This window comes from Haliotis cracherodii, unplaced genomic scaffold, assembly GCF_022045235.1.
Source record: "Haliotis cracherodii isolate W230 unplaced genomic scaffold, xgHalCrac1.p SCAF_16, whole genome shotgun sequence".
Classification (NCBI taxonomy): Eukaryota; Metazoa; Mollusca; class Gastropoda; order Lepetellida; family Haliotidae; genus Haliotis; species Haliotis cracherodii.
The window spans coordinates 29,602,796-29,617,796 of NW_027266271.1; the positions used below are offsets into that span (position 1 = coordinate 29,602,796).

The window sequence follows — 15,001 nt, forward strand, 5'->3', positions numbered from 1 at the left end:
TCGATTATATAATGTCTGCAGTAGCTCTATGCATAACTAATATAGAATGCAAAGCGAATTTAATGCGTGTGACTATCTTGTTTGGTTTAATAAAGTGTGTGTAAATGTCTCTCGCTTTCGTGAGATTGTTTAGTTCTGTTTGGTAGTTGAGGAAACGAATGACGCCTCGCGATTTTTTTATGAATGAAAAAAGTAGTTCCGGTGTGACAGAGGCCCCGGTTATCCAATCAAAACGAATAAAACGAGGTCAACCTTGTACGACACACGTGTGACGTACGGATTAAGTATCTTACCACCTGTACCTTCACCACGTGGATAATAAATTACTCTTAGCTGACCTGTGTATATGTTGGCCACACGGCCAATTCTTGTTGTGTTTCTTGTTAAATTAAATTTCTTGATAAAATCTTCTCTTTTATTTTACTTTGTATCGAAACCTATGAAGTATTTAAGCCTGTAAGTAACAGACTCGCCGTTGTGTCGGGGAGTGTACGTGGGAAGGGACATAACTCTGCACGCTACTTTTCCTGATGATACATCTGTTTGTATGTCAGTGAGTCCCCGCGATGTCAGAAGCCGCCCTCCCCGCCACCGTTGCCGACGTCCCCACCCCGTGTCTGCTGGTGGACATCGACAAGGTGAACAGGAACTGTAAGAGAATGACTGACACTGCCAGGAATATGGGAGTCCAGCTGAGACCGCACGTCAAGACCCACAAGACCATGTAAGTAGAGCCGCCATCATACACGCCGTGTCGGCCCCCTTTCTCTGTCTATCGAGCTGTGAGTACATTGTCACGGACACTGTCTGGCGACACGGGCAGGTGACTTTGTCAGTCGCCGTGTCAACTAAATTGACAGGATTTTGAATATTCAACGTATCGGGGCTTCAAGCATACTTCGACTGCTGATCCCGTGTCACTGGGAGAGCCGCCCTCCCGCTCAGGGCGTTGACATATTTTAAGGCTGCTTCGTGTGGAAAAGTTGATAGATCAAATCAGACACCGTAATTGGTATATGATCTCCGATTCAAATCAAACTGTAAGTCCGAAATTGATTAAGTCACCTAGGTTTTTTTCAATGTAGGCAGAACTGGATGCTAGTTCTGCTGTACATACCCGCAGGGAGGTTGGTACGTCCCCTTTCAGTGGATTAACCTTGGTAAAGAACAATGACGAAAAATATCTTGAGACTGGAATCATGGCAGTTTTTTTAGTTGGAAATAAAACTACAAAGAAAATTGCAGTCAATAAAGAATCGGTTTATAACAACTAAAAACAATATATACACGTTTAAAACTTGTAGATATTGATGAACAGAGAATTCCATCAACAGCACGTATCCTGCAAAGTATCGTAGGCAGTTTGGCAGGGTATAGGTTTTAACAGGGAGTCTGTATACGTTTAATATATTCCCTCAGTTAAGTAAGTTGATTATATCTATTTAAGTATTGAGAGTGATGCCAATACAAACTAGGGCAGCAGCTGGGCTTTTATTCCTATGGCCAACAGCACGGAGTCATTGACATTGTGGATGAGGTGCGGGATACTCGTGGCAGCTGGTCAGTGATCCCATGAAGCTGGCGCGGGGATATATAGGTAATAGTGTTCTAAGCTTTGTTAAGCCCGCTTGAACCAGCCGCCGTCCTACAATCACCGGATGTCTGTCTCCAACCATCAGAAATATCATCTCCACATCAGCTTTGTACAATGAAGCCAACCAGTCATCAATTATTTCAAGGTTACATTTTCATTAATGCGGACGAGTTAGTGAGAATTGCTTTATGTTGTTTTCGGCAATATACCACGGCGGTCCATAAATACACTACTCAAACGGGGTAGATCGACACCCGATTCTTTCATATTACTGTAGTTAATCTGTCATACCATTAACTATTATTACTTAAAACAAAGTTACGTGAACTTTAATGACAGTTGGATAGACGCAATCATTTTGCTAACACTCCAATAGTTCGAGTATGGGTACTAAATCCTCCCATAGTTTTCCTTGAAACTTCCCCCCCCCCCCCCCCCCCCCCCAATAGTTAAACAAGAGCGGTCACCCTCCAAAGGTAGAGCATAGTATAGTGAACATCACTTGAAGATTAGTTTGGGACATTAACTTGATCGAACTTTGTTATAAGTAGGAGAAAGTCCTCAATCCCGCGATTATTTTCGGACATTCTCCTAACATAACTACCGTAATATGGAAGGATCGGGTGTTACTTCACTCCTTTTGAGTTGTATAATTTAATCTGGTGCAGGCAAATTAGGTGATGGTATGAAAAGTGGTTATCGGCAACATCAATTCATCACTCATTAGCAACCGACCCGTGAAGATCCGGGGTAGAATCGGTCTTTAGCAACCCATGCTTGCCGTACAAGGTAACTATGCTTGCAGTAAAAGGCGACTAAGGGGATCAGGTGGTCAGATTCGCTGACTTGGTTGATGCATGTCATCGTATCCCTATTGTGTAGATCGATGCTCATGGTGTCCATCACTGGATTGTCTAGTCCAGACTCGATTATTTACAGACCGCCGTCATATAGCTGTAAAATAGCTGAGTGCGGCGTTAAACAACAAACAAACAAACATGAGCCGGCCCCAATCCCTCCGTGTTTGTCCTCCAGAGAGGGCGGGGACATCACGACTGCCGGCACCAGGAGGAAGATCGTTGTCGCCACTCTCAATGAAGCGGAATTCTTCGCTGCAAATGGCTACGATGACATTCTTTATGGTTTCCCGATATCGAAGGAAAAAATACCCAGGTGAGACATGTGAATGCTTTAGACCTTACAGAAGACTTAACAGATCCATGAAATCGTTTATTATATAATACATTTCTCTCCTTTAAAACATAATTCTTTATCGGAATTTATAGGAGCTTGATTTTTGTAATCTAGACTGAGTTTTGTTTCATAAAGTACATTCATTGCACAGCCAGGGAGGATAACGAACCTGATGACAACCATCTATTGCCTTTCCGCAGCACTGAGCGTTAATTGCCTGTGTTGTGTACTTAGCCTTGCTCCAAGACTGTACTGAAAGAAAAGTCCATGGATGTGTAGTAATTCTATCCTCCTAATAGGCAAGTCTAGATACGTGGCCACGAGGATGGTTTTCTCTTATAGGGACAACATGTTCTTATCATTTACATAATCAAGAACTTTTGATTTAAGCTAATCATTATTGCCTTAGGGACTTGTGCCAGTCTAGGTTGTACTCAACTCAACAAAGTCAGTTTACTGCTGCCTCAGATCATACAGTGACTGACGAAGCGTGACATTAATGTAAATTTAAATTGACGATGTCACGGACAGGTGGCGGTGTGTACATAGTCTGCATCAGCAACAGCAGCTATTGTTGTTGAAGGATGCTTTCCAATATAACAGCAATAAATCTACTAATAAGGAACAGATAACATCTGTTCTAAATTTAACAACTGGTATAATTATCCGAGGTGGGAGATTTAGGAATATAGTCTTCAAGTACATTCTTTTTGAAGAGCCTGTAAAATATACCGTAAACGGAGATGGTTATGTCTGTTTAGACTGATCAGAATAGCAAGCTCAATGGTACATTTTAAAGGGTAGAAAACATTGTTCATTCCACACGTAACTTCAACCAAAATTATTCAGAGAGTTTCTTATATGTTCAGTCCAGTTATGTTTAAACATATCATCGAAACTCATTCTATACAATAAAGCAGATACTTTAGTATGTTCGCCAGTTAGAAATTGCCCAGAATAAGATCATTCTTTGCTGGATAACAAATGGCCACCTTTCTAGTACTTTAAAAAAGTCAGTATATATTTAAGGAAATCTGTAAGAAGTTTTTTAATTAAATCCAATGTTCTAATCCCAATATTTCTGATGCAGAAGTGAATGTTGGTACAACCCTTTGGTCAAATAACTGTCGGTCTATTGGTAAATTCAGATTTCTCAATCTTACATACAATAAATACAATTGTTTTCGCCCTGTGCAACAAGTGCATTTTTTGCTGTTAGAAAGTTACATGACTTCTTAATACAATTCCAAGATACTTATACTGGTCAACAATTTAGGAAGTATAACACCTAAAAATATAATTCTCAAAGGACGTTCCTGATCCAAAGATGACAACGTACTTTTGATTTATCTTCATTTACAGATAAAATATTTCCAGGTTTAACAGCAATCAGCAAAATTATTCAAGTTATGCTGTAAATCGGAAGTACTTTCTGCAATCAATACAGTATCATCAGCATATGGTTGTTTTATCATATTTTTGCGTAATTCTATAGCATCATCATCAACTATTTTAACTACGGAAGCATTTAAGGGCCATTTATTTTTTTATTTTTTTATTGAAATTTCAAGATATTAAGTTGAAATTTCAAGATACATACTAAGTTGAAATTTCAAGATGCTATGTTGAAATTTCAAGAAAAAAAATATAAATGGCCCTAAAAGGCTTCCGTACCATCACAAATATATAAATAACCTTCCAGATCATACAAATAAGGTGCAGACAACACAGGTGACATGTTTCCCCCATGTGAGAGGATTTACGTTTACTGGAAATACAAGACTTGATATCCTCAGATTTAAACACTTCCCATGTTTATTAGACTTAGGTAATGTTTTTTTGCAAAAGACTTTGAGTATTTTTAAATAAATGTACAATATACTTGAATTGTATATTACTTAGAAGTTGGGGAATGACGAAGTAGACACAATTAAGGATAACAACTTCTTTATTTACTGTTAAGGCAACGGTATAGATCCCTATACCTTTGTCAGCCTGATCACTAGGATAATATGTGAAGTACATCTCGATTCCTGTTGCTATGGTTACAGGTGTCAGAAGCTGGCCAATCAGCTGTCCGAGTTCCACATCATGTGTGACAGCGTGGAGGCCATGCAGTGGGTCAAAGATACCCCGCTCAACCCGGACAAGAAGTGGTCAGTCATCATGAAGGTGGACACAGGATATGGGCGAGGTGTGTGTCGAGTTGTTGTCTGTAGGAATATAGTATGGTGCATGAATATATATATTTACACATCAAAGTGACGGTATCCCTCACTCTCCTACCCAGAGTTCCATGCGACCACCCTAGTCCCGCTGCAACAGGCCAGCGCCATACACTTCAGTCATTTAAAAACCTTAACAGAATCTTTAAACAATCTGAAAAATACAAACAAAAGTAATGACAGATGTTTGAGGTCACTAAAATTCTTTATCATATATTTGGATATGATAATATACAAAATCAAATTTAAAAAACATACGATGCCGGTTTTGGAAGCGAAAGAATACAAGTCTCGATTGGCGAGTTAAATGATAAATTCACAGTTTATAACGAAACATTGTCAAAAGAACAACTAACGACAAGAAGCGATTTTAACTCCACAAATGACCATCTGTCATTATTTTGCCTTGCCAATGTGGTACTAACGTAATTAGTAACAATTTGTGTACGGGCCAGACCCTTACGAGGGGAGACAATTTACGGGGATGTACATTGTAGCTCTTGCATGACATTACTTCCTTCAAAGTGTTATGTTCACTTAAATGAAAATATCAATTCCAGAAAACTCAATCTTTCACACTGAAGTATATAATAAAATGCTCAGCGAGAATTACTGAAAACGATGGTACCCATATGTGTGGGTAATACTATTTTTGATTCTATTGTCTATGTAAAACACTGCTGTACGCATGTCTGTGTGGCATACAGTCACACTGTGGTACTTCCTTTTTAAGGATCAAACACGACTCCGAGGTTTTGGTTGAACATGTAAAACCGCCAGCGAGGGAAGAGCTTTCCCCAGCTCGAGGTTTTACATTTTCAATCAAATCCGTGGAGGAGTGTTTTATCCAACATGAACCGTCTAAATGCAAGAAATGTCAAAATAAAAAACAACATCGAGATACTTTACTGTGAAACAATAGTTTGTGGTGGTATATTAGGAATTTGATGAAAGCGTGCAAGGGAAAAGACCACGTAGAGCATGCACACAACTGAAGTCATGACATGTAAGAGTGAATAACCGTTCATCACCTGCCCCGGTGGCTCAGTGGGAAAACAATTGGTTACAAAACTTAAGTGTGCAGGCTCGATTCACATCGTGGAATTTTCATGTAAAAAGCAATTGTGGCTTTTAACCAATCAGAGTTTCATGTCAAAAGGTCAGTTTATGAAACTTCAAATGTAAAATCTATGGATTGCAATTCAAATGTAAAATCTTAAGGCAGGTCTTAAAAAATGTAAAACCCCTAAGCAGGTCTTAAAATTCAAATGTAAAACCTCTGTGCAGGTCTTACTTGAAAGTAGTAACTCTACAATAGGCACAAATGGCAGGAAGTTTATAAGGAGAGTCAAATGGGAATGAACGCCTCACAAATCTTGTCGCTGGCTTGAGCTTTGCCGGTCGGTCTGGTAATACCGAAAGTTACTACAGCTTCGTACAGCGGTTTAAGAGAGAGGGAAATGCTGAAGAGGAAAGTAAAGAGAGAGTTTAAGGCTGAGAGGGGAAAGTAAAGAGAGAGGGAAGGCTGAAGAGGAAAGTAAAGAGAGAGGGATAGACTGAAGAGGAAAGTAAAGAGAGGGATAGACTGGCTGAAGGGGAAAGTAAAGAGAGAGGGATAACCTGAAGGGGAAAGTAAAGAGAGAGGGAAGGATGAAGAGGAAAGTAAAGAGAGAGAGGGATAGGCTGAAGAAAGTGAGGAGAGAGGGGAAGGCTGAAGAGAAAAGTAATGAGGGGGGAAGGCTGAAGGGGAAAGTAAAGAGGGAGGGAAAGGCTGAAGAGGAAAGTAAAGAGGGAGGGATAGGCTGAAGGGGAAAGTAAAGAGAGAGTGATAGGCTGAAGGGGAAAGTAAAGAGAGAGTGATAGGCTGAAGGGGAAAGTAAAGAGAGAGGGATAGGCTGAAGGGGAAAGTGAAGAGGGAGGGAAAGGCTGAAGGGGAAAGTGAAGAGAGGGGAAGACTGAAGAAGAAAGTAAAGAGGGAGGGGAAGGCTGAAGAAGAAAGTAAAGAGAGAGGGGAAGGCTGAAGAAGAAAGTGAAGAGAGGGGAAGGCTGAAGAAGAAAGTGAAGAGAGAGGGGAAGGCTGAAGAGGAAAGTAAAGAGAGAGGGATAGGCTGAAGGGGAAAGTGAAGAGAGAGGGATAGGCTGAAGGGGAAAGTAAAGAGAGAGGGAAAGGCTGAAGGGGAAAGTGAAGAGGGAGGGGAAGGCTGAAGGGGAAAGTGAAGAGAGAGGGATAGGCTGAAGAGGAAAGTAAAGAGAGAGGGAAAGGCTGAAGGGGAAAGTGAAGAGGGAGGGGAAGGCTGAAGGGGAAAGTGAAGAGGGAGGGGAAGGCTGAAGGGGAAAGAAAAGAGAGAGGGATAGGACAAAGGGGAAAGTAAAGAGAGGGGGAAGGCTGAAGGGGAAAGTAAAGAGGGAGGGGAAGGCTGAAGAAGAAAGTAAAGAGAGAGGGGGAAGGCTGAAGGGGAAAGTAAAGAGAGAGGGATAGGCTGAAGGGGAAAGTGAAGAGAGAGGGGAAGGCTGAAGAGGAAAATAAAGAGAGAGGGATAGGCTGAAGGGGAAAGTGAAGAGAGAGGGATAGGCTGAAGGGGAAAGTAAAGAGGAACGGGAAAGCTGAAGGGGAAAGTGAAGAGGGACGGGAAGGCTGAAGGGGAAAGTGAAGAGAGAGGGATAGGCTGAAGAGGAAAGTAAAGAGAGAGGGAAAGGCTGAAGGGGAAAGTGAAGAGGGAGGGGAAGGCTGAAGGGGAAAGTAAAGAGGGAGGGGAAGGCTGAAGAAGAAAGTGAAGAGAGGGGAAGGCTGAAGAAGAAAGTGAAGAGAGAGGGGAAGGCTGAAGAGGAAAGTAAAGAGAGAGGGATAGGCTGAAGGGGAAAGTGAAGAGAGAGGGATAGGCTGAAGGGGAAAGTAAAGAGGGACGGGAAAGCTGAAGGGGAAAGTGAAGAGGGACGGGAAGGCTGAAGGGGAAAGTGAAGAGAGAGGGATAGGCTGAAGAGGAAAGTAAAGAGAGAGGGAAAGGCTGAAGGGGAAAGTGAAGAGGGAGGGGAAGGCTGAAGGGGAAAGTGAAGAGGGAGGGGAAGGCTGAAGGGGAAAGAAAAGAGAGAGGGATAGGACAAAGGGGAAAGTAAAGAGAGGGGGAAGGCTGAAGGGGAAAGTAAAGAGAGGGGGAAGGTTGAAGGGGAAAGTAAAGAGGGAGGAAAGGCTGAAGGGGAAAGTAAAGAGAGGGGAAGGCTGAAGGGGAAAGTAAAGAGAGAGGGATAGGCTGAAGGGGAAAGTGAAGAGAGAGGGGAAGGCCTAAGACGAAAGTGAAGAGAGTGGGATAGGCTGAAGGGGAAGGTAAAGAGAGAGGGAAAGGCTGAAGGGGAAAGTAAAGAGAGAGGGAAAGGCTGAAGGGGAAAGTAAAGAGAGAGGGAAAGGCTGAAGGGGAAAGTAAAGAGAGGGGAAGGCTGAAGGGGAAAGTAAAGAGAGAGGGAAAGGCTGAAGGGGAAAGTGAAGAGGGAGGGGAAGGCTGAAGGGGAAAGTAAAGAGAGAGGGATAGGCTGAAGGGGGAAGTGAAGAGGGAAGGGAAGGCTGAAGGGGAAAGTAAAGAGAGAGGGGAAGGCTGAAGGGGAAAGTGAAGAGGGAGGGGAAGGCTGAAGGGGAAAGTGAAGAGAGAGGGATAGGCTGAAGGGGAAAGTGAAGAGGGAGGGGAAGGCTGAAGGGGAAAGTAAAGAGAGAGGGAAAGGCTGAAGGGGAAAGTAAAGAGAGGGGAAGGCTGAAGGGGAAAGTAAAGAGAGAGGGAAAGGCTGAAGGGGAAAGTGAAGAGAGGGAAAGGCTGAAGGGGAAAGTAAAGAGAGAGGGGAAGGCTGAAGAGGAAAGTAAAGAGAGAGGGATAGGCTGAAGAGGAAAGTAAAGAGAGAGGGATAGGCTGAAGAGGAAAGTAAAGAGAGAGGGAAAGGCTGAAGGGGAAAGTAAAGAGAGAGGGAAAGGCTGAAGGGGAAAGTAAAGAGAGAGGGGAAGGCTGAAGAGGAAAGTAAAGAGAGAGGGATAGGCTGAAGAGGAAAGTAAAGAGAGAGGGATAGGCTGAAGGGGAAAGTAAAGAGAGAGGGAAAGGCTGAAGGGGAAAGTAAAGAGAGAGGGAAAGGCTGAAGGGGAAAGTAAAGAGAGAGGGGAAGGCTGAAGAGGAAAGTAAAGAGAGAGGGATAGGCTGAAGAGGAAAGTAAAGAGAGAGGGATAGGCTGAAGGGGAAAGTAAAGAGAGAGGGAAAGGCTGAAGGGGAAAGTAAAGAGAGAGGGAAAGGCTGAAGAGGAAAGTAAAGAGAGAGGGATAGGCTGAAGAGGAAAGTAAAGAGAGAGAGGGATAGGCTGAAGAGGAAAGTAAAGAGAGAGGGAAAGGCTGAAGGGGAAAGTAAAGAGAGAGGGAAAGGCTGAAGGGGAAAGTAAAGAGAGAGGGGAAGGCTGAAGAGGAAAGTAAAGAGAGAGGGATTGGCTGAAGAGGAAAGTAAAGAGAGAGGGAAAGGCTGAAGGGGAAAGTAAAGAGAGAGGGAAAGGCTGAAGGGGAAAGTAAAGAGAGAGGGAAAGGCTGAAGGGGAAAGTAAAGAGAGGGGAAGGCTGAAGGGGAAAGTAAAGAGAGAGGGAAAGGCTGAAGGGGAAAGTAAAGAGGGAGGGGAAGGCTGAAGGGGAAAATAAAGAGAGAGGGATAGGCTGAAGGGGAAAGTAAAGAGAGAGGGAAAGGCTGAAGGGGGAAAAAGAGAGGGATAGGCTGAAGGGGAAAGTAAAGAGAGAGGGGAAGGCTGAAGAGGAAAGTAAAGAGAGAGGGATAGGCTGAAGAGGAAAGTAAAGAGAGGGGAAGGCTGAAGGGGAAAGTGAAGAGGGAGGGGAATGCTGAAGAGGAAAGTAAAGAGAGAGGGAAAGGCTGAAGAGGAAAGTAAAGAGAGAGGGGTAGGCTGAAGGGGAAAGTAAAGAGAGAGGGAAAGGCTGAAGGGGAAAGTGAAGAGGGAGGGATAGGCTGAAGGGGAAAGTTAAGAGGGAGGGATAGGCTGAAGAGGAAAGTGAAGAGAGGGATATGCTGAAGGGGAAAGTGAAGAGGGAGGGGAAGGCTGAAGGGGAAAGTAAAGAGAGAGGGAAAGGCTGAAGGGGAATGTAAAGAGAGAGGGGTAATGCTGAGAGTTTTGATGAAGATGGTTAATCAAGAGAGGAAAACCGAGGATTACTACGTAGAGGACGTGGGGGGATTAATACAGGGGTTAATTCAGAGCGTTGATATACGGAGGTGTATTTCGGAGCGTCACTAGGGAGAGTTATTTGGGAGAGTTAATACGTAAGGTAACTTCACAAATGTTGTAGCCGGCGTGTTGTGGGACAGTGATGACGTCGTTACCGTCGCTAAAGCGGCCGTTGACGCCGACAACGTGAAGTTCCTCGGCATCTACACCCACTGCGGGAGCTCCTACGACTGTACGGGTGTAGACGAACTGAAGAAGTTTGGCACCACCAACACAGACAGACTGACCACAGTGAGAGACAAGTAGGTAACAACCTTAAAGGGGCAATCGTGTACGTGTAGCAATGATTTAACACTGGAAGTAGTACAAGACATAGTTAAACATTTCCTGTCGACCGGCGGCGTGCGGGACTTTCACAGGACAGCTGTTTCTTGGCGACAATTTGCATAAAGCACGACCGGTATTTACATCTAGGTAAGAGTTTCATGAAACTATATTAATGTCTTCCAGGCTGAAGTCGGCGGGGATCGCCTGTGAGACGGTGGGGACAGGCTCCACTCCTTCCTGCAGTAAACCTGCAGACAACATGGCCGCCCTGACGGAGTTCCATCCGGGCAATTACATCTTTTATGGTAGGGACTTACATTTGTTTGTTTGTTTGTTGTTCGACGCCGCACCCAGCAATATTCAAGCTAATTGACGGCGCTCTGTAAAAAATCGAGTCTGGACCAGCCAATACAGTCATTGATATCATGAGCATCGATATGTATACGCAATTGGGATACAATGACATGCATCAACCAAGTCAGCCAGCCTGACCACCCGATCCCGTTTGTCGCCTGTTACAACAAGCTTAATCACCTTTTACAGCAAGCATGGGTTGCTGAAGACCTATTCTACCTCGGATCTTCATTGTCCGGAGGGACTAACACTTTGACAATCTATCTCACTATCAGACAATAGTAAACCGATATCAGTAGAAGAATGACACATTAACTGCATAATGAACAACGCTCGTCACACAAACATCTGTTTGCAGCATTCATTATTATGTGCATCACTATCAGCGCCAGTTGCAGCTCATAAATGATACAACACCAGGCTGAAGGTGTATGCCTATGAAGCGACATGTTCAATACAATACAAGGCCATCCTTGACAACACTGGCAATGGGTTGTGTGTTTCAGACTACGAGCACGTGCGGATAGGGGCGTGTACCCTGGATGACGTGGCAGTACGTGTCGCCACCAGGGTCATCAGTCACAAGCCCTCCAAGAACCAGCTTGTCACAAACAGCGGCTTCACATCAGTCTCACACGACGGGATCAAACAAATCGGCGAGGAGTTCTGTGTTGTGCAGGACCACCCCAATCTCAGGTCTGTTTTATTTTGTACGTTTAACGCCACACTCAGCAATATTCCAGCTATGTGACGGCGGTCTGTAAACAATTGAGTCTGGACCAGACAATCGAGTGAATGATGTCATGAGCATCGATCTACCCTATTGGGATACGATGACATGCATCAACCAATTGAGTATCATTTTACGCCGCTTTCAGCAATATTCAAGCTATATCACGGCGGGGGACATCAGAAAAGGGCTTCACACCAGTCGAACCAGTGGTTGTTGCTATGATCAACGTCCTGCACGACGTGGTAGGATGAGGCGTAATCGTCCACGAAGCCTGACCACCTGACGCTCCTTACTGGGATCGTATTCTGACATTCTGAAGAAATTCGAAATAAATCTTCTTACAATACTTGGAACTGATATTGAAAATCACATTTACTCTCAGGATCATACACCCAAATATTTAATTATTATGTTCATGATAACTCAGAAAGGTGTTCACTGTGATAGAATGACACTTCCGGGTTAGAATAGGTCCCCAGCAACCTATACGTGGATCGTTGCTCATAATGTCAATCACCCGGTTTTCTGGTCCAGACTCGATTAGTTACAGGCCGCCCTTATATCGCTGGAATATTGCTCTTCAGATATGTGTATATGTGTATATACACGTAAATAGGACACCGGAGGTGACATGACTTTGTAATAAAGTTAGCTGGACGGAGGATATTTCTGTTTTACAAATTGCGCTGCAACGCGTGTTTATAAAACCGGAAGTGTTGTGTCGGCAAAGGTACAAGAAAATTCCTCATTGGAAGCTTGGTCGGAAAATGCCCTGTGTCTTGTGTCACGCCCAGCAGTTACATATACCTAGTGTACATCATTAAGTACCTGTTCCGACAACGAGCGGAATTGATGTCATTCCAATTATGACACAGTCCTGGTCTTCTGTTTGTAGACTTGTCGAGATGAGTCAGGAACACGGAAAGATCCGACCTGCCACGGGAGATCTTGACTTCGGAGAATACCCGCTAGGAACCATGTTGTTTCTGTACCCGTATCATGTAAGTTGACCAATCAGAATATTTATATCGATAATCAGTATATTAGTATATTAATTAATAACAACTAACGATATCAAATACGACAGGAAAGTATCTTCTGTTCAAATTTCAAATGTAGGACATTGTTAAGATAATATAACACGTACTTCTAATACAAGTCTCTATGTCTGCTCATTGCCTGTATCTCACCAGCGTTCGGGGTGCACGGGTGGCCCAGTCGTCTGAGGCGCCGCGATTCGCTGATCAGAGTTGCGTCCCTTGAGCACGCCAGAAACCTATGATTGTGGTTTCACCCCGATTATATTTTCTAGGTTTGTCAGCACCATACCCGTGCCCATTGGTTTCACCGAAGTGGTAAACGTCTCAGACCTGCATCACTTCGGGCTTTCCTCCCACATTAAGCTGACACGCCGTGATATAACTGGAATACTGTTAAAAGCGGTGTTAAACTCAACTCACTCACTCACAAACTTTGTGTCTGTCAACAGTTTGCGTGGCGCCATTTATTTCCAAATCAGACAATGAATGATTACCAATTACACACGGTTAGGGAACAAACTCCCCCTTTAAGACAGTAAAACCAAAATATCTGAAGGACTGATATAATTAGATGCATGGCTGAAGTATCTCACTAAATGCTGACCTTGTGTATGGTGTGAACACAGCTACTGTCGCCAGGTTAAACTAACAATACAAGGTGAGCTTCTGTACCCCTGGCATTCTTATTTACAGGTGATAGGTGGTTCCGTTTAAAGCTTGACCACATGTATGACACGTGCCTTGTTTGTTGCAGTCCTGTGCCACGGCCTACAACCACCCCCTGTATTACGTCCACTCCGGGGAGACGATCGTGGGGGTGTGGCGTCCAACCCGTGGGTGGTGATAATCAGGGTAGAGGGACAAGATTATTTTTTTTGTAATTGACATTTTACTCGTCCCCGTTACAGATAATGCCTGACATCCATGGTGGTGCCTGGCGCAAGTAAGAAAATATAAACAGACACCTCTAGAAAACACAGGCAAGGTTATTGAATGGGTTTCAGAAGCTAGATAGTCCAATCAAAATCGCCGAACCAAATTGACATTCGGTTCATTAACAACATGGCGACTGCCGTGTCGACTGCAGGATTTGCAGAGCATGTGTACCGTCAAATAGGTGTTGACAGATGTTTTCCAAATCTTTTCTAGTTTTTCTCAAGGTGCTCAAGTGATCAAGTGATCAATCAGATTGTCTTGACTGGGCGCCGCCATTTTGTTTGAATCAAATGCAAGTGATGTAATGCGGTGGAATCTGATTGTTCAATAGAAAGGACATGTAAGTGACATACAACGCTACGATCGAACCAGGAAATTGGGTGGAAACTGGACTTTTACTCATTCACACACACGTCCACTCCATTTCTTTTCTAACCCATAAGAGCTGAGCTCTAGAAGCAAACATATCTACATTAGCTAGTTCATGGTAAAGCATGGAAGGAGATCGCCGTGTGTGCGTGCGTGCGTGTGAGAGAGAGAGAGAGAGGGGGGGGGGGGGGGGGGGGGGGGGGGGGAGAGTTGGAGGGTGTCTCTATTAACTGTAGACGTATAGAATTTGGAAAATAAAATCTCAGATCCACGACCAGTGTCATATTTTTAATGCATTTACTTGTACAGGAAATGGAAAGTGAACAAGAACTAAATAACATAGCAGTGGAGCTGACATGGGACAACATTTACTGCGTTTGCTAATTGGGCAGGTGTAATGGGGCCCCTCCAGTTCTGGGGCAGTCTGCGGAAATCTTTGTATAATTCTGATTTACGGAGCTCGAGACCCCAGAAGCCTCTTGTGCAAGTAACCCGCTGTTACTTCCTGCCTCGTGAAATGTTTTAAAGTTATCAAGTTCGGAATATAGCTTGGAAACATTTTGTTAATAATCGTAAATATTTCCGGAGCCTTGTCTTTAAGACGATTGATATGAAGAAAATTAGTGTAATAATAGTTAATAGAAGTGAGCTGTCATAATCATCATAAACAAATTTAGAGGGCTCTCTCCTGATTTTCTTACCCAATTGTGTTGTGTTGGCTTTAAATGATGGCGCCCAATAAGGGGACGCTAATTAACGTGACGAGATGAAGGTTGTTTTTTTTAAATAACAATCTTCCCCTGTCGCTTATGATACTGTTTAACTAGTTGTGTTGCAGCCTTTTTGCATATTTCAGAAAAATCAATTAAACATTATCATGGGTTCGATAGTAGCAGCAAGAAGGACAACACTGTCACCACAAGCTTTTTCTGTTAAACAAAAGTAAACTTTTAAATAGTAGCGCGACCTCAAGTCATTGTCCTCCAACCATCTAAGTGTGGAGTGGCAGTCTTTGTAGAGGACAGATGTGACTTTGTCAG

At 43.5% G+C, this 15,001-nt stretch overlaps 1 protein-coding gene across 1 annotated transcript; it reads left to right on the forward strand.

The window, feature by feature from the left end:
* The first annotated feature begins 538 nt into the window (after nucleotides 1-538).
* On the forward strand, nucleotides 539-14,122 carry LOC139463555 (D-serine dehydratase-like). Its single transcript, XM_071244828.1, has 8 exons — nucleotides 539-724; nucleotides 2,630-2,767; nucleotides 4,840-4,982; nucleotides 10,324-10,504; nucleotides 10,713-10,834; nucleotides 11,390-11,579; nucleotides 12,512-12,617; nucleotides 13,411-14,122. The coding sequence occupies exons 1-8, from the start codon at nucleotides 567-569 to the stop codon at nucleotides 13,498-13,500; spliced, it is 1,128 nt and encodes a 375-aa protein (XP_071100929.1). The 5' UTR covers nucleotides 539-566; the 3' UTR covers nucleotides 13,501-14,122.
* Nucleotides 14,123-15,001: the final 879 nt, after the last annotated feature.

Excerpts from the sequence above, each read along its gene's own strand:
- LOC139463555 (XM_071244828.1), top strand. The coding sequence starts at position 567 with ATGTCAGAAGCCGCCCTCCCCGCCACCGTTGCCGACGTCCCCACCCCG. Across the intron at positions 4,983-10,323 it reads GGACACAGGATATGGGCGAG|CCGGCGTGTTGTGGGACAGT; the intron begins GTGTGTGTCGAG and ends CAAATGTTGTAG. Across the intron at positions 10,835-11,389 it reads GGGCAATTACATCTTTTATG|ACTACGAGCACGTGCGGATA; the intron begins GTAGGGACTTAC and ends TGTGTGTTTCAG.